Raw genomic sequence first — 22,275 nt, 5'->3', positions numbered from 1 at the left:
ACATGTTTTTGGATCTGATACTGATATGTCTGTCTTACGAAAATGTAACTACGAAAAATTTCCTAAGATACATCTCCGAAATAAAATAAATCAAACAATAAGATGTCACTCTGAATGGTCTTACTTGAGTGCGTTGGAGTGCGTCCGGAGATGCATCTCCAAAAACATGAGATATTTGTGGAAATTCGCGTAGTTCAGTAGAAACTTAGAAGGTGCGTTAAGAAATAGTCTTAATTTTTTTTGATTTTTTAATATTTTGGGTTATGCCTCCTGAATAATTCATCACCTGGATGCTTGGCAGTTGGAATGTAACCAACGTCCAACGACACCTCATCTCCGAGGTTCTTTAGTTGAATGAACAGTGGGAATATAATGGAAACGATTTATTTGCAGAAACATAAATAAATAAATAAATACTTTGCAATAGCACTGTACACGAATGATGAAAAACTGGTTAACTCAATGGTCCCAAAAGCAAGCGACAATACAATAGAGGAATATGGAAGTGCATGCTGAGACCTTCATCGAGCTGCAATATCCCTGGTTTGAACTCAACAAGTATGTTATGCATTATAATCAAACAACCAGCTTATGGGATATGTGCTGGAAAATTTTGTCTAAAGTTCACGTTCCTATCTGAAGAGGTGCCCTCCCCTAAGGTCGAACACTTATGGAGCCTGCAAAAGTGGTCTAACAGTTGATATATAGCCATATAAAACTAACATTCGCATTCAAATTTAAAATGCTAAACAGCTCCAGAAGCACACAATATCGTCCCCAATAAATATGCAGCTTATTCTAGCAACTGTTGGAAATTTCTATTTTGGTACAATGCAGCTGTCAGAAGGAACCTCTATACAATACAGAAGAAGACCAATTATAGTAATGGCACATGAACATCGTCATTTCATCTGATGGAAAATGATATACAATAAATTTCAACGCAACTCATCAGCATCAGCCATGTTATAAAAGCTAGCCTGAGTACACATAACAAACAATTTCTCCCACAAAATACATCACAGCTCAGCGCCAGGCACGTCAACCGCAAGAATCTAGCAACTTTGTCAAACTGTCCCCTTAAGTATTCGTTACTCTTTGGTAACCCACCTATGGCCCCTAACCTGGTAGCTACCGTAGGTTTGATCGCTACTGCTTTCTCCACCACTCTCTCCACTCGTATATCCAGATTTCCGACGGTGCTTCTTTCCCCTCGACATCGCACTATCACTGACACTCCCATTCAAGAGGGGATCATCGATTCCCCGAATCAACCTCCTTGCAGGTGCTGATGACGCAATGCAGCTGTCATCCTTGATTCTTCTTTTATCTTTGTCATGCTTTTTAATGTTTTGGGATATCTTATGTAATTTTTCATTGAATCTAGTGAACCCCTTTTCCACAGGCTCCACTGCTTGATGGACAGTGAACCTCACGTCTTTCACAATCTGAATGATACAAAAAAGGGGAGCAGATAAAAATTAAGAGGATATGATACAAAATGTAAAGCCAATATGTATATTACTAATAAAGATAATTCTAGACAGTTTTCAATCCATTGTTGTCTAAAGGGCCCAATAAATCCTTATGTTATATGCATGTTCAGAAAATAAATTAATTGTGGGTATGGGTCAAAAAGTAACTGAAATATATATAAAAATTTACTTTAGATAACTGCACCATAGGTTCCATTATCCTTGAATTTACCCGAGATCTCATCAGCTAGTATCCAACACCCTTCTATTCCTATAAATGTTTTCTTTTACAAAAATATTACAACAACAACCAACTTTTATCTCACTATGTTAGATTAGATCGACTACATGAATCAAACTACACCATAACGTCCTTCTATTCCTATAATATTTTCTTTTACAAAAATATTTTAATGCAAACATATTTAAGTGCATCTCAATAAAGTATTAATTGAGAGCACAATTGCATTTATACGGTGGCACACTGCATTTTCTGCATACTGTTTCCTTTGGACACCAGTTTAACAACTACAAAATTGCACACATTAGGAAATGATTCATACAAACTTGTTTAAATAACTATATAGCTACTGTATCATCTTAAACAACTTTTCATTTTCTTTTCCCACAACAAAATACATTTGTACTTTGACAGTATGAAAACATTAAAAGTAAAATATTCTCTATGACGCAATAACATTCATAACTGAGTAGAATATTTGAATTAATCCCCTTATTATAATTTGAAAGAAGACAGTTTCGTTCATTTCAGCTATGAATTAGTTCATTTATGACAAGTTCATAAGTGTGTTGAAGAGTTTAAGTTTTCATGATGTTGATAAGTTTTCCCGGCCGCCCCACCCGGCTCTCTCCATCGGTCACAGGTCCGGTCTCCGTTTTTCATTTCGACTCTCTGTGCTCCAGTTCAAACAGCCCCAATTTTGTTTATTTAAGTCATGGGAGATGCTGATTCCGTCTCGTTTACTAAAGTTCCGCTTATCCCATGTGAAAAACTAACCGGATCAGCCAACTACAACATATGGGCTCGTGCTGTCCATATGTGGTTTCATGGTCAGGGATATGAAGATCACCTAACCACAAAATTGGCTGATGTTGCCGCCGTCAAACTCGCTAAATGGAAGAACACTGATGCCTCTCTGTGAATATGTTATGGTTTTCCATCGCACCTAACCTCCAAGCGTAGTATCAAGCCTTCTCCACTTGCAATGAGGTTTGGGAAAAGGCTAAGAAAGTCTTCTCCAACGATATTCATTGTCTATACAGTGTCATCCTCAAACTCGACATAATGAAGTTGCAAAATATGGATATGCAAGCTTATCTGAGTAAGCTTGATGCCTTGAAAGCGAGTTACGCATCTCTCATGCCTTATGCAAAAGACGCAACAGCTCATTCCGAACAACAGAGAAAATTTTTCATGGTCATGGCACTTAAAGGACTACCACCAGACTCGAGTCCTTTCGTAACCAGATTTTATCAGGTACTACTGTTCCTAACTATGATGCAGTTAGTGACAACTGTTGCGCTTGACTACACCTCATGCGTTTGGTCCGGTTTCCCCTTCATCTATTGTTGCTCCGACACCAGGTGACACTGCTGCCCTTGCATCTCTTGGCAACAATCATAATCGCCTTCGAGGAGGGTCATCCAACTCCAAACCTCGTCCCAAATTGATACTATCGACCGTTGCTGGAAGTTACATGGCAGACCTCCACGCCAGGTAAATGCATCTCAAATTGATAACCCAGACACTATGTAAACTTCACCTTCTATTCAGAACCCTACGCCAAGCTACGGGGATTTTCTCAGGTGGTGTCAGACTAATCAAACCTCTGGTTCCACGGCTTCGGTTGCACACACTGGTAATTTATCTGTTTGCTTCTATCAATCATCTCCTCTTGGTCATTGGATCCTTGATTCTGGTGCGTCAGATCATGTTACCGGTAATAAAGGTCTTTTCTCTTCCCTCTCTAACTCTGATTTCTTACAGAGTATAACTGCCGCAAATGGTTCTCAAATCCGATCCCAAGGGATTGATACTGTTCAAATTCTACCATCTCTCTCGGTTACTTCAGTCCTATATGTACCTAATTGCTCATTTAATTTACTGGCAGTCAGTCGTTTAACTCATTCCCTTAATTGTTCTATCACTTTTACTAATAGTAATGTTACTCTGCAGGATCGGAGTTCGGGACAGACAATTGGCGTCGGATGTGAGTCTCAAGGCCTTTACTACTTCTTTATGTCATCTACACATGCTCCACCACAGATTCTCCACTCATTATACATGCGCAGTTAGGTCATCCAGGTCTTTCCAAGCTACAAAAGTTGGTGTCAAGTCTATCTAAATTATCCATTTTACATTGTGAGTCTTGTCAGTTAGGGAAACATACTCGTAGTCACTTTCCCGATCGAGTCAATAAACAGGTTGCGTCACCTTTTGCTTTAATTCACTCCGATGTTTGGGGTCCCTCGCGTACCGTGTCTACTTTTGAGACTAGATATTTTGTAACTTTTATTGATGATTTTTCACGATGCACATGACTATTTTTAATGAAGAACAAGTATGAATTGTTTTCTATTTTTGAACAATTTTATCGAGAAATAAGAATCCAATTTGGTTTGTCTATTTGTATCTTAAGAAGTAACAATGCACGTGAATATTCATCCCAACAATTTCAAACTATTATGTCATCCAATGGTATTCTGCACCAAATGTCTTGCCCTTATACACCGCAACATAACGGGGTAGCCGAACGCAAAATCGGCATCTTGTAGAAACCACTCGGACCCTACTTCTCCATGGTAATGTTCCTCTCTAATTTTGGGGGATGTGGTGCTCACGGCATGTTACCTCATAAATCGCATGCCCTCATCTGTCTTTAATAATAAGATCCCTCATTCAATCTTGTTTCCAAACTCTCCTCTCCACCCAATTCCTCATCGAGTATTCGGGTCTACGTGTTTTGTACACAATCTCTCCCCTGGTCTTGATAAACTAGCAGCTCGATCACTAAAGTGTGTCTTTCTTGGTTATCATCGTTCCCAAAAGGGTTATCATTGTTATTCTCATGCTCTACAACGATACCTCGTATCGGCCGATGTTACCTTCTTCGAGTCTGTTCCATATTTCGAGTTCAACCAAGTATCTCCGGAACCTCTTTAGGAAAGTATTCCCACACCTCTTCCGGAAGTCTCATTTGTCAATATCCCCCATCATTCTAGAGAACCTGACCCACTAGATACCCCTACGGTTGACCCCCCCACTTCTCGCCCACTTCAAACATATCAGCGTCGTCACCCAACGTCTGTCATACCTGTCCCTGAGATCAATGCAGACTCTCCTTCGACGCTCTCGCCATCACCGGATCCGATCCTGCAACCTAAGTCTGATCTTCCGATTTCCCTTCGAAAATGTATACATCAAACGCGAAATCCTTCTCCACATTATATTGATTTATGTTATCATCGTCTTTCCCCTTTGCAGTATACTTGATTGTCTTCTTTGTCTTCTGTTTCTATTCCTAAAACTCCATGTGAAACATTATCTCACCCTGAGTGGAGGCAAGCAATGATTGATGAAATGTGTGCTCTTCAAAGCAATGGTACCTGGGAACTGGTTCCTCTACCCACTGGAAATCTTTAGTAGGTTGTTGTTGGCTTTATACAGTGAAGGTTGGTCCAGATGGTAAGATTGATCGATTTAAAGCTCACTTGGTAGTCAAAGAATTCACTCAGATTTTTGGGTTGGATTATAGTGATACTTTTTCACTTGTAGCCAAGATGGCATCTGTTAGACTTCTTCTAGCCATTGCAGCCATTCGACATTGGCTTCTTCATCAGCTTGACATCAAAAATGCCTTTTTACATGGTGATCTTGAAAAGGAAGTATATATGGAGCAACCTCCTGGGTTTGTTGCTCGGAGGGAGTCATCGAAATGGTTTGTAGGCTACACAGGTCTCTTTATGGTCTTAAGCAATCTCCGAGAGCTTGGTTTAGCAGATTCAACACTGTAGTACAACAGTTTGGTATGGTCCTTAGTGAAGCTGACCATTTTGTTTTTTATCGTCATTCAGTCCAAGAGTGTATTTATCTTATTGTGTATGTAGATGACATTGTCATAACTAGTAGTGATCAGCAGGAAATACTCCAGTTGAAACAACATCTCTCAAAACAATTTCAGACAAAAGATGTTGGTAAACTCCGCTATTTCTTGGGTATTGAGGTAGCCCAATCTAAAGATGGTTTGGTGATTTCTCAGCGGAAATATACTATGGATATTTTGAAAGAAACATGTTTGTTAAATGTTAAACCAACTGATACTCATATGGATCAAAGTGTCAAACTACTACCCAATCAGGGGGAGCCTCTATCTGACTCAGGAAGGTATAGGAGATCAGTTGGAAAGTTGAATTATCTCACAGTCACTCGTCCGAACATTTCTTTTACAGTCAATGTGGTAAGGCAGTTCTTAAATTCCCTTTGTCAGGAACACATGGATGTTGTTATCCGGATTTTGAGATACATCAAACGTGTTTCAGAAAAATGTCTTGTATATGAAGATAAAGGACAAACTCAGATAATTGGATACTCAGATGCTGATTGGGCAAGGTCATCCATTGATAGACGATCCACTTCTGAGTATTGTGTACTTGTTGGAGGAAATCTTATATCCTGAAAAAGTAAGAAACAAAATGTAGTTGCAAGATCAATCGTCGAGACAGAGTATATGGCCATGGCAATGGCAACATGTGAACTTCTTTGGTTAAAACAATTGCTCAAGGAACTTCAAATTAAAGAACCAAGACCAATGACACTTATTTGTGATAATCAAGCTGCATTGCACGTTGCTTCAAATCCAGTCTTCCATGAGAGGACCAAACATATTGAGATAGACTGTCACTTTGTCAGAGAGAAGATCGAGCCAGGCGACATCTCCACAAGCTTTGTCAACTCTAATGATCAATTGGCAGACATGTTTACAAAATCCCTACGAAGCCCCAGAACCAATTATATATGTAACAAGTTTGGTGCATTTGACTTATATGCTCAAGCTTGAGGGGAAGTGTTAATATAATTGTTAATATATATATATATATATATATATATATATATATATATATATATATATATAGAAAGAGAATATTCCTTAGTGTATTCTAGAATAGAATAGGATAATTATGTAATTAATAGTATGAGCCGTACTTTTTCCTATATAATACATATTCTGTAGTGCTATTCAAACACACGGTTTAACCTAAATGTCTCTTAGTCTCTCCTAATTCAATACATGGAATGACAACAATATAATTTCCTAAGCTTTATTAGGAAGGAGACTCTCATAATTTGGGTTGGGTCTAACTCAACCCTACAGAACCGGCTTGTAAGGTGAGGATTATCCCCACTTATAAACACAACATGTGCCGTATCTCTAAGCAATGCGGGACTAAATGCACTCCTTGCAAGCTAACACAATGAAGGTGTTAGGGGCTGCAATGAGACAAGCCAAAGTGCCGCAATTAAGGCGACTAGGGATGGACCGCAATTAAGGCGGAAAGTCCAACACACCTCCTCACGCTTGGGCCTCAATGAGCCCGAAGCGTGGACGATGCGGAAAGTCCAACAATAGATCTAGGATAAACTCTGATACCATCTCAGAGTTTGGGTTGGGCCTAACTCAACTCTACTAAACCGGCTTGTAAGGTGAGAATTGCCCCCCACTTATAAACACAACACATGTCATATCTCTAAACAATGTGGGGCTAAATCCACCCCTTTAAAGCCAACACAATGAAGGTGTTAGGGGCTGCAATGAGGCAAGCCAAAATGACGCAATTAAGGCGGCTAGGGATGGACTGCAATTAAGAGGGAAAGTCCAACACACCCCGTCACGCTTGGACCTCAATGAGCCCGGAGGGTGGACGATGCGGGAAGCCCAACAATAGATCTAGGATAGGCTCTGATACAATTTGTTGGGGGAATTTTTTACTAGGGAGCATTGAACATTGTGAGATTTCTTCTTTTAAAGTGTGAATGTTATGAATGCAGGTATCTTCTAATCTTCATAATCATCTGTTTCAGGCAAGGAGGGTCCCTCTTTTCATATTTGAAGGGCCTCTCTGTCCTGCTATGGAATTGTCAAGTTGTATGAGAGATGTATCATCGCTTGTGCCAATTATCCCGAATCCTGGATACGTTATGTTTTGTGTATGGAAGCTAGTGAAAGTATGGATCTTGCAAATAATGTTCTTGCTCGGGCGAGCCAAGTATTTGTCAAGAGACAACCTGAGATACATATTTTTTGTACTCGGTTCAAGGGGCAGGCGGGAGATATAGTGGGTGCTAGAGCGGCGTATCATCTTGTGCACACTGAAATTTCTCCCGGCCTTCTTGAAGCAATAATCAGACATGCCAATAGGGAACAACGATTGGGGAAGTTGGAGGATGCCTTCTCTTTGTATGAACAGGCCATTGCCATTGGGAAAGGAAAAGAACATTCACCAACACTGCCAATGTTGTTTGCTCAATATTCTCGATTTGTTTATTTGGCTTCTGGAAATGCTGAAAAGACTAAAGAGATTTTAGTTGGGGGGCTTGAGAATGCTTCACTGTCAAAGGCACTACTTGAGGCTTTATTGCATTTTGAGGCTATTCAACCCCAGCCAAAGCGAGTTGACATTGACTTTCTAGAGTCATTGGTTGTAAAATTCATAATGCCCAACCCAGAGAACCCCGGGGTAGCAAGTGCAACAGAGGGCTTTCTACTATTTTTCTGGAGTTTTTAAATCTCTTTGGAGATGTTCAATCTATCAAAAGGGCTGACGATAGACATGCCAAGTTGTTCTTGCCACACAGGAGCATGTCAGAGTTGAAAAAACGTCATGCGGAGGATTTCTTAGCTTCAGATAAAACGAAAGTGTCGAGAGCTTATTATCCAAATGCATCTAACCAATTGACTAACTATGGAGTACAGCCTCAAACTTGGCCAGCGACCACACAAGGACAGCAATGGCCTGCTGGCTACACCCAGCCGGCTTCCTATGGGACTTATGCCGGATATGGAGGCAACTATACTAACCCACAATTGCCCCCACTTATAAACACAGCACAGGCCATATCTCTAAGCAATGTGGGACTAAATCCACTCCTTCAAAGCCAACACGATGAAGGTGTTAGGGGCTGCAATGAGGCAAGCCAAAGTGCCGCAATTAAGGCGACTAGGGACGGACCGCAATTAAGGCGGAAAGTCCAACAGGGACTTTTAATGAATGTTTACTAGCACCACACGCCAGAAAATAAAAAATTAAAATCATGTATATGATAACAAATAAGGACACTTACATATCCACCGCCACCAATAACAACATCACGAACACTCTCTCTAATCGTCATCCCACTCTTGGCATCGACTTCAGGTGCAGGAAGACGCAGTTTTGTGGGTCTCTCACTGTCTCTAATCTCATCAGGGTCAAGAGGACAATCAGCAGAGTAATCTCCCAGAACTGAAACACTTCCTGGAAGTTGGTCTCCCATTAGCTCATAAGGCTTTGCTGGAAATACATACAGGTGAACTATGGAAGCAATGCCCATCTGTGCTGGATGAATACAAAGTACTGTTAAACTTTACTCTTCCTCTTGTCTGAAACAGTAACTAAAATCTAAATAATGAAGATAAGAAAGAAAGAACATTTTACTTATGTGTCCAAAAAGGTTCCAGTACAAGTTCCACAACCAGTGCATAGAAACCCAAGAGATGGAGTATTGTCAATCATAAATGCAAAATGCAACAGAAAACTACATATTATAAAACAAAATATCGAACTTTCTAGCATATATCCCTCCCATGACATTGGGTTGCTTTGCTTGATTATTAAAAAAATCAATTAAGTCATCCATCACTTGACATGGGTGTTTATAAGTTCGGGGCTTACAGCTCCACTTCCAAGTTCGAAGTGGTAAATACTACTGGAAGTTACAATTTGTCAAAAGAATAAAAGTTACAAAAGTTTATGTTGTTATTTAGAAAAAGTAGTTATTTGATTGGGAAAAACATGACAAAATTTAATGTAAAATAGTTTAAGTGAAGGGTTAAACTGAAAGAAAAAACGACCACACCAAACCTCTGTATCCTGTTTATATTTATTATTATTATAACATCCTCTAGTCTTAAATATAAGAGATTTCGGGTCAAATACATCCATTTTCTATTGACCCAACTTTCCCTTATATTTAGATCCAGAGAGATTACTATTATACAGTCGCCAAGCTTTAGTATGATATGATTGTTTTTCACAAACCTAGTTCCATGAGAAACAATCCTATTATATTGAAGATTGGTGACAATATAATACAAGGATATGTGCGGCAGATCTATGGACAGATTAATTAGCAACAAACGGACTCAAATCATCTAGACAAACTCACAAGATGGTTATCAAAAGAAAGAATCCATTTGGCAGAGCACATTCACTAATCAAGGTCCTGCATTCCAGACCAGGGAGGAGCAGGGCCTTTGAGTCAATCAAGGTTGAATAAAAGTTTCCTCGCAACAGTAAGTTGCAAGGCACGCTGAACATAAATGGCGAAGCAATTGGTCATGCAAAAAAGCAAGCTTAACTTCAGTGAAGGACATCTACCTCAATGCAAATGATGAAATCTTGAACACTCGACTTAAACTGCAAGCCTTGTGCTATGGGACTTTTGAACAAACCAAATGTATACAGTAGAGCAATTGCCACACCTTGCCACCAAGTGAGAAACACAATTGATTTAAATGTCAAAAATTTGGCCAATGGTTTTATATGAGCCAATTCGTCCTTGGTAACAGTATAAAATTGAACAAGGCAGTACAGTGCCCATGACTGACTGAAATTTAGAACCACCGCCACATAAGGATACCTGCAAAAATGTAGCAAAATAGGTCATGCAGTCGGAAATATCTTAAGTACCTTAACCTGTCGTAGAAGAGCATAACAAGACAAACTTTAATATGAAGATACCGAACATTGGAACATGAAATTTCAATTACCAAATCCATAGTTATCGTACAATCAATTCAACGCCACTTTATGCAAATAATTCACAATAGAATAAGTAACAAGCAAATGCAGACATAAACAATATCATCGCTTAAAAGGTATAGTTTAGAGAGAAATGCCAAGTACACTAAACACAAGATCGAAATATTTCTTCTAATTTCATGAGTAAAGAAAGATAGAAAAGGCACATGCAGTAGTTGTGAGAGTTTCAAAACTTCCCTTTGTGTCTTCTTTTTCCTCCTTAAATAATTAGGAGGAATAGCAAGCTAATGTTTTAAGAAGACTTAGCATTTCTCTAGTTTATTCTATTTGAGTGCAGAAGAATATTTCTTGTCTAACAAGGAGAGAAGAAAACAACAGGAAAACGAAACAATTTCACAATTAAAAAAAGAGCAGCAATTGCATCCTAAAAACAATAGAGTATTCCCATCCAGTAAGAGGCACATCTGAGATAGGAGTCAGGTGTGAGAATATTTGACTAGCCAATCTGGATTGGTTATGGAAAAATATAATAAGGATGTGGCAGTTGTTGGTTATGGTAGGCATATATGGAGGTTGATGCAAAGCAGGGGTGACCAGAATCTAGATTGTAAAAACTTGATTATTGTGTAGGCAGCCAAGAGCTTAAATGATGTATCTAAGAGTGTATGCATAGTGATTTGATTAAGGAAAGGAAAAAAAAGGTTAGAAAATAGCTTACCCACATCCTAATTTGAATTCTCCTTCACAGTAGACTCCAAAGGCTTCAAGAATTACGGCCAAAACAGCAGTGAAAGATTTGATGATCATCTGTAAGGAGTTGGATACATTTAAATAAAAGGAAAAAAATATACATAAAAAAAAGGAGAAAAATGAAGAATACATACATATTGAACAATACCAAATTTAACAATTTGGAAAAAGCGCGGACCAAGTTTCCAGGGGCTAAGGAAGTATTTGAGAGGAAAAGGATGGTTGACAATGCCAGAGTGAGAAGAATGGTGGAGAAGAGGAGTTTTAAAAGTAGCACGGCCCTGTCTTTCCATAAACAAAAGAGTCCTTTCTTCGCCTCCGAGGCAGGCAATGAGGTATCTTCCAAAGCAATACATGGCAAATGATTCGTAGCAATCCCTAAGTATCTCGCAGTCAACACTAATGGATGGATTGGCCAAGGACACAAACTGTGGCAACAAGGTGGGTGGTTAATTAATTGAAAAAAACTAGTAATAAAGTAAGAAAAAAAAAGTAAGATACATACAGATTCAATAGAATAGCATGGAACCATGAGGATAACACCGATCAAGAACTTCTGCTCCTCGGGATTCTTATAAGCGGAAAGATGTTCAAAAAGAAGATAGAGGGAGAGAGTGAGAGTGGTGAGGAGAAAAGCAGCGGCAATAATAGTTGCCCATACAGGAGGCGAGTAAACTAATTCCAACATTGAACCAACCAACCAACGCATAAGCTACACCATTGAAGAATATCACAAATTCGGGATCCGTAACAGACGATCCGTTCTTACCTCAACCTTATCTTTATCTCCGTCGTCCTCCGCTCCGACCTGCCCTCCCCCTCTTCATCATTTTTTTTCTTCTCACAATTAAAAATAAATTACACTATTGTTTTTGACAATAAATCTAATAAAATATCTCGTCTCATTTTATGTAATAAAATACTACAAATATTAATTTATTGCCTCCAAAAATATTACTAGTTCATTAAAATACTTAGATAAAAATAAAATTCACTGGACTAGGAAGTCAATTTTTTCAAATTATTAAAAACATGAATTCATTGATTTTTTTTATAAAGGAATTCATTGAATTTTTTAAAAGATGATTATTAAAAATACATTTAAATAATTATCTTCTAGACAAAAATGCATCTATTAACATTTATAAAATAAAAATAAAATATATTATGATTACAAAAAAAAAGTTAAAAGTGGAAGTGTTTTGTATTGGGGGGTGTTAAGTTAGAATTAAGAAAGAGAGAGCGGAGGATAGAGGATGAATGAGACAGTAGTGCGGGAATGGTTCGATCGAGTTGACTCGGACAAAAGTGGAAGCATAACCGCGCTCCAACTCAAGGTTACTTTTTATTTATTTTCATCGATAATGATAGGATTGAAACATTATTTACAGTTTTGTTTTTAACCATGAATGAATGAATGAATCAGAGAGCTCTAGGTAAGGGAAACCTGGAATTTTCCCTCTCCGTTGTGGAACAGATGATCAGGTTCATTTTTCTTGTCTATTTTCACTATTCTTTTTCATTATTATTCACTTCACCCTTTTTTTTTCATTCCTATACAACACAACAGGATGTACGATTTTGATAGGAATGGTACCATGAGTTTTCAAGGTATGTGGTAATTATTGCTTTTCATTTTAGTATTATTATTATTATTATTATTATTATTCCATCCCATCCCTAACTTTCTATTCCTTCCAGAATTCCTTGCCCTCAACAACTTTCTTCTTAAGGTTACTCTACTACTTCCTCCCACTTATCTTACATTACTAACCCCCCGTTTCACACTCACTTCCACTGATATTTATAATGCCTTTGCAGGTTCAACATGCATTTTCTGATCTAGAAAAGTAATCTTTTCTTTTCTATTTTCTGCTCCTTTAACTTGCCTTTTTATTTTTTACTATCACAAAATCAAAACATGTTGCCCTACAAATTCATGCAGGGGTCGTGGTTTTCTTCTACCCGATGATGTCTTTCAGGTATATTCAAACTATTATTCTGCCAATATCATCAAAATTTCTAAACCCTAAACACAAACACCCTAATTATCTCCCTATTGCCTAACCTATACTATATTGTCTGCCACACTCTCCGCGGATAGATATAACCTTTATATACAGCCAGGGCTACTCAATTATACACACCTCTCCTACCTACTCTTCACTGCATAACTAACTACCTAACTCACTCTTTAACCACCAACCAACTCTCCAATTGCTACACAAGTCTCTCGAAATGTCTTAGAAACAGGGCCTTGGTAAAACTCTCACTTGTCTAGTCTATGTTTGTCAAGGGAATTAGGTCCATAGTAAGTCGGCCACTGAAATTTCTCTTTCAAATATGGCACCCTCTGTCTCCGTGCTCCATCTTTTTGTGAAACATTTGGTTGGTTGTCACTACGACTTATGGCTTAGAACATGTTATTTGTAGACCCCAAACTAGATATGTGAGGCATTGCAGCTTTAAACAATGTCTACTGATATACCTTCTTATATTAACACCTTGGTCGCATTATTAGCTTGCCATGCCTTCGAACCACAAATCGCTCCATGAGTCTTGTCTATGGTACTTTTGCAAATATGTTCAGACTAATTCATTGAAACCCATGAACCGAGCTAAGTGGGTGAAGATGAAGGCAAGAGGAGGAGAGGGATTATGTGGATAAAAGATGTGCAACATTGAGTGGTACATGTAGTAGGAGAGCCGGACTTGTATGGAATTCCCGGGAGTACATAAATTTTGAAGAAGGGGAATAGTACCTTGCATTAAACGAAAAGGAATACGAGTTGGAAGAAAGTGAGTTAAAAATGTTTTGGAATCTGGGTCAGCTAGCTAGTCTTCTCCTGCCACCTTTTCTGTACCATTATAATGTTAATAAGAGGTTTTGGGAGGCAGCCATGGGTAGTGAGAAAAATTGACATAGGGACGATGTACTTTAAATATTTTGCATTTAATATTTTTAACTTATGCTACAAAATCATTTACGGCATACTATGCAATCTATTCTGTTGTAAATTGAATTCTTCACCTATAGCTTACCTGTGTACCCGTACCAAACAGAATTGTGAATCATGTGGCAATGATTAGACAGCTCACAATCTGCATCATGTTATCCAAGGAGCCACAATTCAGACGACTAGTGAAAAACACACCCTTTCCATGACAGCTCTTGAGATATCACAAAAACACTCTAAGTAGCTTTCTCATCTTGCAAGGCTGGTTTGTCCACTTGACTAAGTTGTTGAATGGGGAATATATTATTAGGCCTTGCACAGGTCAAATATAGCGACTTTCAGCCAGCCTTTTCTACCCATCATCTTTAAACAACCGAGTTCTTGAATCCATAGGGTACTAGCACCTTACAGCCTAAGACCCCTGCCTTAGTTGATTATAACCAAACTGAGATAAGTTCTCATTCCTTTTTTTGCTAGCCTCTCTGAGATTATAAAAGGATTTCAGAAACATGCTCACTTTGTTTGGAGAAATACCCACAAAAACCCATGCAGAAAATCATTATTAACGTATAGTTGGTGAACCAACTATTTGTTAATAGATGCAACTATGGCACCATGTGCAACAGGTAAGAAAGCTCAATTTTATTATACCCTCTTGCTACGAGTTGGAATATCTGGCTTTAAACCTCTATTATTCCATCTGTTTTATTTTACCTTGTAAGTAAACCCATTTGCTTCCTATAGGTTTGACTGTCAGAGGCAAATTACAAGACTCCAAGCATGTTTTTCTTCTAGAACCTTCGATTCAGCTTGAATAACATGTATCCAACATTGTTATGATGAGCATGCTTCCCATGTAGGAAGTGGGCTCTTTCTGAATTGAGTGGCAATATATACTTGTCATATGAAAGGGAGAGATTCGTTTGGCTGATGTAGTCATTAATTGGATATGCTGCTTTCCTAGTAGCAGAACCGTATTGGTAAACCTAATGCACATGGATCTCCTTGGCTGATTTCTGCTGGAGAAATAGGTGGTGATGGTAATTTTGAGTCAATGGTTTCAGCATGTGCAGGAATATATAGATCAGGTAACATGTCCTTATCAGATCGAGTTTCTGAGGAGGTTACAGGTTACTACTCTAGTTTAGATCTTTAACTTTTTTAGACAAATAGCAAAATGATGCTTCTTCAGCCTTTTTTTAGGCTAGTCATCTGAGGATTGACTAATTGTTCTAAGAGGCATGATTCATCTTCTTATATTTGTACGGACTAGTGGATTACATAGTGAATCAGTATTAATATTTTTTGTGATAGTCATTATCATAACTTTGTTTTTAGAAAGTGGATATATTAATCATATCTCAATTTTGACTTTTGGCATGCTAATTATACATGTTCATGTCTTATATTTTGGACATTAGCTGTGCCGCAGAGTGTTCGTGTCATATCCGGTGTCGGATCTTCTTTGGGTAACCTTGTGGATCCTGTAATGTGGATATCTTTTGGCACCTCAACCATGGCTTTATTATGATAGACTGTAAATTAGAGGAAAGGAAGATTACTGAGATTATCTTTGGTTTCAGAAAGGACTTCGTATAGAAAAATCCTAACTTTGGGATCCACTGCTGCAGATTGAGAACTAGGGAGTTTTCCACAAAAATCATTACTTTTCTTGATTTCTGACTTAGTTTCTATCACAATGTTCTCCTCTTACAACGGTGTCCTTGTGATAGAAACTGGTTTCAAATGATAAAATATAATAGTAATTACAATGAGTTTCCAAGAATTTTGAGAGTCTTGGTTCTCTCCCTTCCGAGAATTCGAGAGCTTGGTCTCTCCCTCCCAAATATAACCTCTTTCTAATTTTCAGATAATAAACTCTTCTCTATCTTCCCTTATATACTTTAAACATAAACACAGAAATAAGTCTGCACTAACCACTCTTAATAGTATGATAACTCTCCACTAACCACTCTTAATAATATAATAATTGCTATTTAAAAACATAATTGCTAAGTTATATGAAAAGTCGAACAATACTCTGCCCCTAAAGATTCACCTTGTTCTCAAGGTGAAAGAAATACACAATAGAAAAATGTATCCTCTTGGATCCCAAAATTTGAAACAGAAAAATTGAGTTGTACATGAAATAGGAATATTTTCCTTAGGATCAAATTTGTTTGCTAATGGTAGTCCTCTTGTGAGCAGTTGGTGGTGTGATGGCGATACCGGCAGTGGAACTTTCTCGTTACCAGACTTTATCTTAAGAATATCAGTAAACACTATCGTGCCGATGTCGGGTGGTTTTGACAATGGAGGTTGTTGGCCTAAGTCTAACCACTCCGGTAGTGTCCTCTCGTTTGGTTCTTCATTCTCTATTAAATCAATTTCTGACCCAAATTTCTTGAGAATTGCATCTTTAAAATTTCCCCTAGTGGAACTTGGATTGACCAAAATCCATAATTGGTACCATGTGAGGACTTTACCACTCGTCCACGGTGCAATTTTTAGTTTTTGATCTTCTTCTTTACATACACCTCCTGCATCAAAATATTTCTCAACCTTGATCATCCATCCAGCAACATCCCTTCCTTTAAAGATTGGTATTTCTAATTGTAACTTTTTGAATTCTCTTCTCCAATCTCTAATCTCTTTCAATACATCATGAACAAGGTCAAGCATTCCTTCCATTCTTGATGATAACTCCATTTATTCTCTATTATTTATTTTTCCTCTCCTAGATCAGAAGTGCTTTGATACCAGTTGATAGAAACTAACTGATATATAAAAGAAAATCGGGAAAATACCTTTGTATTACAAAATAGTACCGCAAAACTTCGAGGGTTTGCACCTCCCTGCCAAAATGGCCCCTTTTCCTATCCAATTCCAAGATGATCAACACCCCAATGTCTTCCCCTATTTATTCTAAACCTAAACACTCTTAATTAATAATATAATTATTCTAATAATTTTCCACTTAACTCTCCTAATAATTTAATATCAGTTATAAAACTGAAGAGTCTATCAATACTCCGCCCCTAAAGATTCACCTTGTCTTCAAGATGAAAGAATCTATCCTCCCGGATCCCATAATTTGAAGCATAAAGATTGAGTTATACAAGAAATAGGATAATTTTCTCCGGGATCAGATTTGCTCACTGCGGTCAATTTTCTCATTATCGATTGTAGGGATGACGTTGACACATCGATAGTGAAACTTTCTCTTTCCTAGACTTTATCTTAGGAACAACAACAATCACCATGTGATACTCGAGGTTTCGAGGTTTCGGCAACAGCGGCTGTTGGCCGAACCATTGTGGCGGTGGCCGTTTATTTGGTTCATCGCTGAATCTCATTTCTCTCATTTGCGTTGCTTGATTCTCTGCTAAATCAATTTCTGGCCAAAATTTCTTGAGAATCGCCTCTTTAAAATTTCCCCAAGTGGCACTTGGATTGGCCGAAACCCATAATTGGTACCATGTGAAGGCTCTACCGCTCTCATCCCTTGCGCAACTTTTGGTATTTGATCTTCTTCTTTACATGCACCTCCTGCATTAAAATATTTCTCTACCTTGATAATCCATCCAGCAACATCGTGTCCTTCAAATTTTGGTATTTGTAGTCGTAACTCTTTGAGTTCTCTTCTCCAATCTCTAACTTCTTTCAACACTTCATTAACAAGATCAAATATTACTTCTATTCTTGATGACAACTCCATTTTTTTCTATTTCCTCTCCCAGATCAGAAGTGCATACTAGTTGATAGAAACCAACTGATATATAAAAGAAAATAGGGAAAATCCTTTGAACTAGAGAATAGTAATGCAGAACTTCGAGGGCCTGCACCTCCCAATGCCAAAATGACCTCTTTTCCTATCCAATTCCAAGATGATCAACACCCCCAATGTCTTTCCCTATTTATTCTAAATCTAAACACTCTAAATCTAAACTGAAGAGTCTAACAATACTCACCTTGCTTTATTTGTTATTACCTAGATATAAGGATCTTGTTAATGAGAATCTTCATAACTAGGTTTATACTGCATTAGGTTCTCTCTTGCAACCCACCCATCCTAATGAATTCCTAAATACTTTTTCAGGCTGTGGTGAAAATTGGCTTCATGCTGGATTCTCCTGCTTTTTACTCTGTCTGTGAGGTAAAGTATCTTTCGTTTTAGATACAAGACTAAATTTATACTGGAGAGGTTGTGTTTAACAATCAGTGGTTATTGTCAAAGTCATGGCAAGATAGTTTACACAAGCATCATGATAGCTTGAAGGTAGTGGTGAAATGGAGAAACCAATGTTGCACTGTGTCCGACTATGTAAATTTATTTGCCATTATTTCATTGTTTAGCCACCTAGAGTGAACTTTAGTAGGCCATATCTATGCAATATTGCAATTTAGATGACCATGCCAAAACATTTCTTTTGATTCTTCTCAGAGTTTTGATCAAAGTAAAAATGGAAGGTTTCGGCTGGATGACTTCATATCACTCTGTATATTCTTACAATCAGCTCGGTATGTTCAGACACCGTACAAAATATAATCAAAGCCCCCTGTTTGAATTTTCACTATATTATTATAATACTTTTTTATTTCTCACAGGAATCTATTTACTTCATTTGATACCGCGAAACAAGGCAGAGTTACTCTCGATCTGAATCAGTTTGTCTATTGTAGTGAGTACAATATAAGATATTTTGTATAATTGTTAAATTCAGTGTTATATATCGTGACACGGTGCACTCTTATGGAGTGGACTGTGTAGATTGAGAAAAAAAGTAGATGGGCAAAAAACCAGTCGTTTGGGATGAATGGTTTTGCCAACCTAAAGTGGGAATTGGTTTATCAGTCAAAATGATGTGCAAGCTGGTTTAGGATTTTGACAGGTAGAACTAGAAAGTAATGCACTGATTGATCTTTACTTCAGTCCATCTACCCATACTATTAAGTTGCTCCTGCAGTATAAGTTGTTTTCAGCTTATTTTTACAAGGTCTCTAAAATAGTTTTGTAGAATCTGCTTATACAAAGTTTAACTATCCACACTCATTCAATTTGATTGGCAGTTAGTATTTTCCATGTTTACTGACTTAAATCTTTATTGTCTTGTGCTTCTTTTCCAGCTGCCAATTGTAGGATATGATTGGACTATATGGTGACTTGGGAAGACATTGTTAGACCAGTTTAAGTTGTGTTGTACCAGTATCAGATCTAAACGACATTTTAAGCCTTGCTGTTTCTCTGCCAAAGATACACTACCTTTTTTTCTTTTTGATGTTGTAATTTTCTTTATCAAACTAGTTTTCACTGATAAACACAAGTATCCTACATAATTTGGTTTTATACTATTTATATCGTTAACATGTGAAATAATAATTTACAAATTGTAGGAAAAAAGTATTTTTAAAAATATCTATACAAATGTCTAAATAACAAAATGTGGTTATATGTGTAAAATTATTAATGCATACATATTATAATTAAATAATATCTATAAATTTAATAATGAATATAATTCACTATTTGTAGCATGTTGAGTAAATTAAATACTTAAAAAATTACATATTATAATCCACCAACAAGTATACTAATAAAATATAAGGAAGAAATATACTTAAATTTATTAATAAATATATGATTCATAAATTATATATATTTTTATTTCAGTATATCTAATTTGTATATTTTATTTTATTTTAATTATTTATCTTTACTTATGCAAACTATTTATTTATTATATTATAACAAAATTGGTGAGGGTTATTATTATTATTATTATTAAGGAAAATAGGTGGTGAGGGTTATTGTCAAAATGTGGTGATAGTTATTTATTATTAAATAATTTGTGCGAGGATTTTAAATAAGGAATATATTAGCATTGAAATTTTCATTTCTATTGAAAAGTATTATTCAAAAAAATTGGTTATGCAAACTTTTCAAAAATAAAAATCAATGCTTAGTGATTGGTTAGTAATGGCTTGAAAAGCTCGCATAATCCGGTGTTCAATTCCTACTCTTGTAATTTCTAGTAAATTGTTATTTTTAAATATTTAGTTATGCTTACAAAAGTATTTAAAGGAGGTTCTAATAATAAAGAATAAAGATATTTAAATCATTTCTTTTGTATAAACCAAATTATGATAATAGTGAAAAAAAATACAAAATTGTTTGATTTTATTAGTAACTAGCGTCCAGACGGGCACTCTGTGTCCGTTTGTCCGCTTTTTTAATAAACATACGTGAAAATATATACGGTATTATTTTATTTAATGTTAATTTTAATCGGAAATTATATAAGAAGTTAATAATAGGAAGTTATGTGAAAGATAATAATAGTGGTTTCAATAGAAGTTATTAGAAGTTATTAGTTAAGTTATCTAAAGGTAAAATTGGTAAAAAAATAGGCTACACAAAAACCAAATTTTCCCTTTATATATTGTTATAGATTATTCAAATTAATTCTAAAGGTTATTTCTATCAAAAACCAAAGAGAGATATGTAAAGCTAAATTAAAATGGCATTACATATTTAAACCTCATGTTGAAATATCAAAAAATATCTATACTCTAAAGGAATTTTAGGGTGCCACATCTTTGGAAACTAAAAAATATCTTTTATGAATTAGAAAATGCATTTTTGGATGCATTTAAAATCATATCAATCCTTATCTTTCTGAGATCTATTTCTTTTTAAACAAAATATGATCAAAAAATACATTTTTGTATATTATTTGAGTGTATTCGGAGGTGCATTTCTAAATTACCTCATATACCTATTTATGGTGTTTTTATTCATTGAACTGATTTAGTTAACAATTCATTGAAGTTTCCGGATATGCATATTCGTAAATGTCAAACGGGAAATTGGATAAAACACCACCTTGCATGATCTTTTTCTTCATGATCAAACATACTTCATTTTCAAAACCCTTAAAAAAAATCATTCTCAATCAAGTTTTCAACACCTAAACATCATTGTTGTGTTTCATCACATCAAATGAAGCAAGGAAGTTAGAATTACAGATAAATTTCAAATTCATTCCATCCCTTACTTTTTGCATTAATGTGTTGTTTGAGCAGAAAAATGAATATTTAATCTGAATATGTATCTCCGTATGAAGTTTGGTGTGGTATGAATATCCATTTTCGGATTGTCTTGATAGTTTTAGGTTTAAAACTATTTTTCTGTTATATGTGGTATTAGATATGGTGCATCCGATATGTTTCCTAAAACTATTGTGAGGGTAGATGTTAATTCGGTCGAAGATAAGCATGATGTTAAATTGGATGAAGTGAATAATCATGTTAAACTGAATGGTGTTAAATCAAATGATCGATCAGTTATTGTTGAAGTAGATGTTCAATCCACAATTTACAAATAAACAAGAGTTTATTGTTAGCAATAAAATATAACTGAATCTTCTCAAATGATTAATTCAAAATGCAACAATCTGGCACCTATTAAGTAAGGCTCATATGTCGTACCAACATGTTGGAGCATCGCGTCCAACTTGTGTCATTTATACATCTTAAGCATGCTTGATCAATCTTGAAGACTTGGACATTTCTCCATGTTTTTTTTATAAATGCAACAAATCCAAAGAGGCAATCCAATAGGAACTACACATCCAACCTTGAGATTTGGTTGAAGAACCTTGTCATTGGACTGCGAATTGTGGAAGGAATTGAAAGATCAATTAATTTATACTATGACAATAAATCATTTGTTCTATATTACAACAATAATAAGAGCTCGATCAAGTCAAAACATATTTACACCATGTCAAAACATATTGATATACTGCTAAGGAAAGGGTACAAAGTAGACAAATTTCCATAGAATAATTAGGGACAAACTCCATGATAGCATATCCTTTTACAAAAGGTCTTCCACCCAAGGTCTTTCATGAGCACACTGCTCACATTGATGTTTTACGGTTAGAAGAATCTTTAGCTTAGTGGGATTAATCATTTATGAATTTTGTGTTTTATGTTTGGTATTATGTATGCTTATTATGATTTTGGATGTTTCCCAATTAATAAAGTTTCAT

The 22,275-nt window shown here is 36.4% G+C and overlaps 2 protein-coding genes across 3 annotated transcripts; one reads left to right on the top strand and one right to left on the bottom strand.

Annotated features, from left to right (window-relative positions):
- Nucleotides 1–713: 713 nt before the first annotated feature.
- LOC127084456 (protein LAZ1) lies at nt 714–12,239 on the bottom strand. 2 transcript variants are annotated; one of them, XM_051024908.1, is made up of 6 exons: nt 11,770–12,239; nt 11,399–11,692; nt 11,233–11,321; nt 10,131–10,392; nt 8,836–9,084; nt 714–1,448 (listed from the first exon to the last, which is right to left on the bottom strand). In XM_051024908.1, exons 1-6 carry the CDS (start codon nt 11,971–11,973, stop codon nt 1,092–1,094), a joined length of 1,455 nt encoding a protein of 484 aa, XP_050880865.1. In that variant the 5' UTR covers nt 11,974–12,239; the 3' UTR covers nt 714–1,091. The 2 variants fall into 2 exon arrangements, with proteins under 2 accessions (XP_050880865.1, XP_050880866.1); XM_051024909.1 differs by lacking the exon at nt 714–1,448 and having other exon boundaries at nt 8,850–9,089.
- Nucleotides 12,240–12,437: 198 nt separating this feature from the next.
- LOC127084457 (uncharacterized) lies at nt 12,438–19,586 on the top strand. Its single transcript, XM_051024910.1, has 10 exons — nt 12,438–12,601; nt 12,691–12,749; nt 12,835–12,875; nt 12,966–12,997; nt 13,086–13,114; nt 13,210–13,246; nt 18,321–18,377; nt 18,666–18,742; nt 18,830–18,903; nt 19,349–19,586. The coding sequence occupies exons 1-10, from the start codon at nt 12,521–12,523 to the stop codon at nt 19,366–19,368; spliced, it is 507 nt and encodes a 168-aa protein (XP_050880867.1). The 5' UTR covers nt 12,438–12,520; the 3' UTR covers nt 19,369–19,586.
- Nucleotides 19,587–22,275: the final 2,689 nt, after the last annotated feature.

This window comes from Lathyrus oleraceus, chromosome 5 (genome assembly GCF_024323335.1).
Source record: "Lathyrus oleraceus cultivar Zhongwan6 chromosome 5, CAAS_Psat_ZW6_1.0, whole genome shotgun sequence".
Lineage (NCBI taxonomy): Eukaryota > Viridiplantae > Streptophyta > Magnoliopsida > Fabales > Fabaceae > Lathyrus > Lathyrus oleraceus.
The sequence above is the reverse complement of the archived record's forward strand: the minus strand, read 5'-3'. Positions and strand labels throughout refer to the sequence as shown.

Coding starts and splice junctions, on each gene's coding strand:
- LOC127084457 (XM_051024910.1), top strand. CDS start 12,521: ATGAATGAGACAGTAGTGCGGGAATGGTTCGATCGAGTTGACTCGGAC. Junction 12,750..12,834: donor GTTGTGGAACAGATGATCAG/GTTCATTTTTCT, acceptor ACAACACAACAG/GATGTACGATTTTGATAGGA. Junction 12,998..13,085: donor TCAACAACTTTCTTCTTAAG/GTTACTCTACTA, acceptor ATGCCTTTGCAG/GTTCAACATGCATTTTCTGA.
- LOC127084456 (XM_051024908.1), bottom strand. CDS start 11,973: ATGCGTTGGTTGGTTGGTTCAATGTTGGAATTAGTTTACTCGCCTCCT. Junction 11,693..11,769: donor CATGCTATTCTATTGAATCT/GTATGTATCTTA, acceptor TTGTTGCCACAG/TTTGTGTCCTTGGCCAATCC. Junction 11,322..11,398: donor AATTTGGTATTGTTCAATAT/GTATGTATTCTT, acceptor AACTCCTTACAG/ATGATCATCAAATCTTTCAC.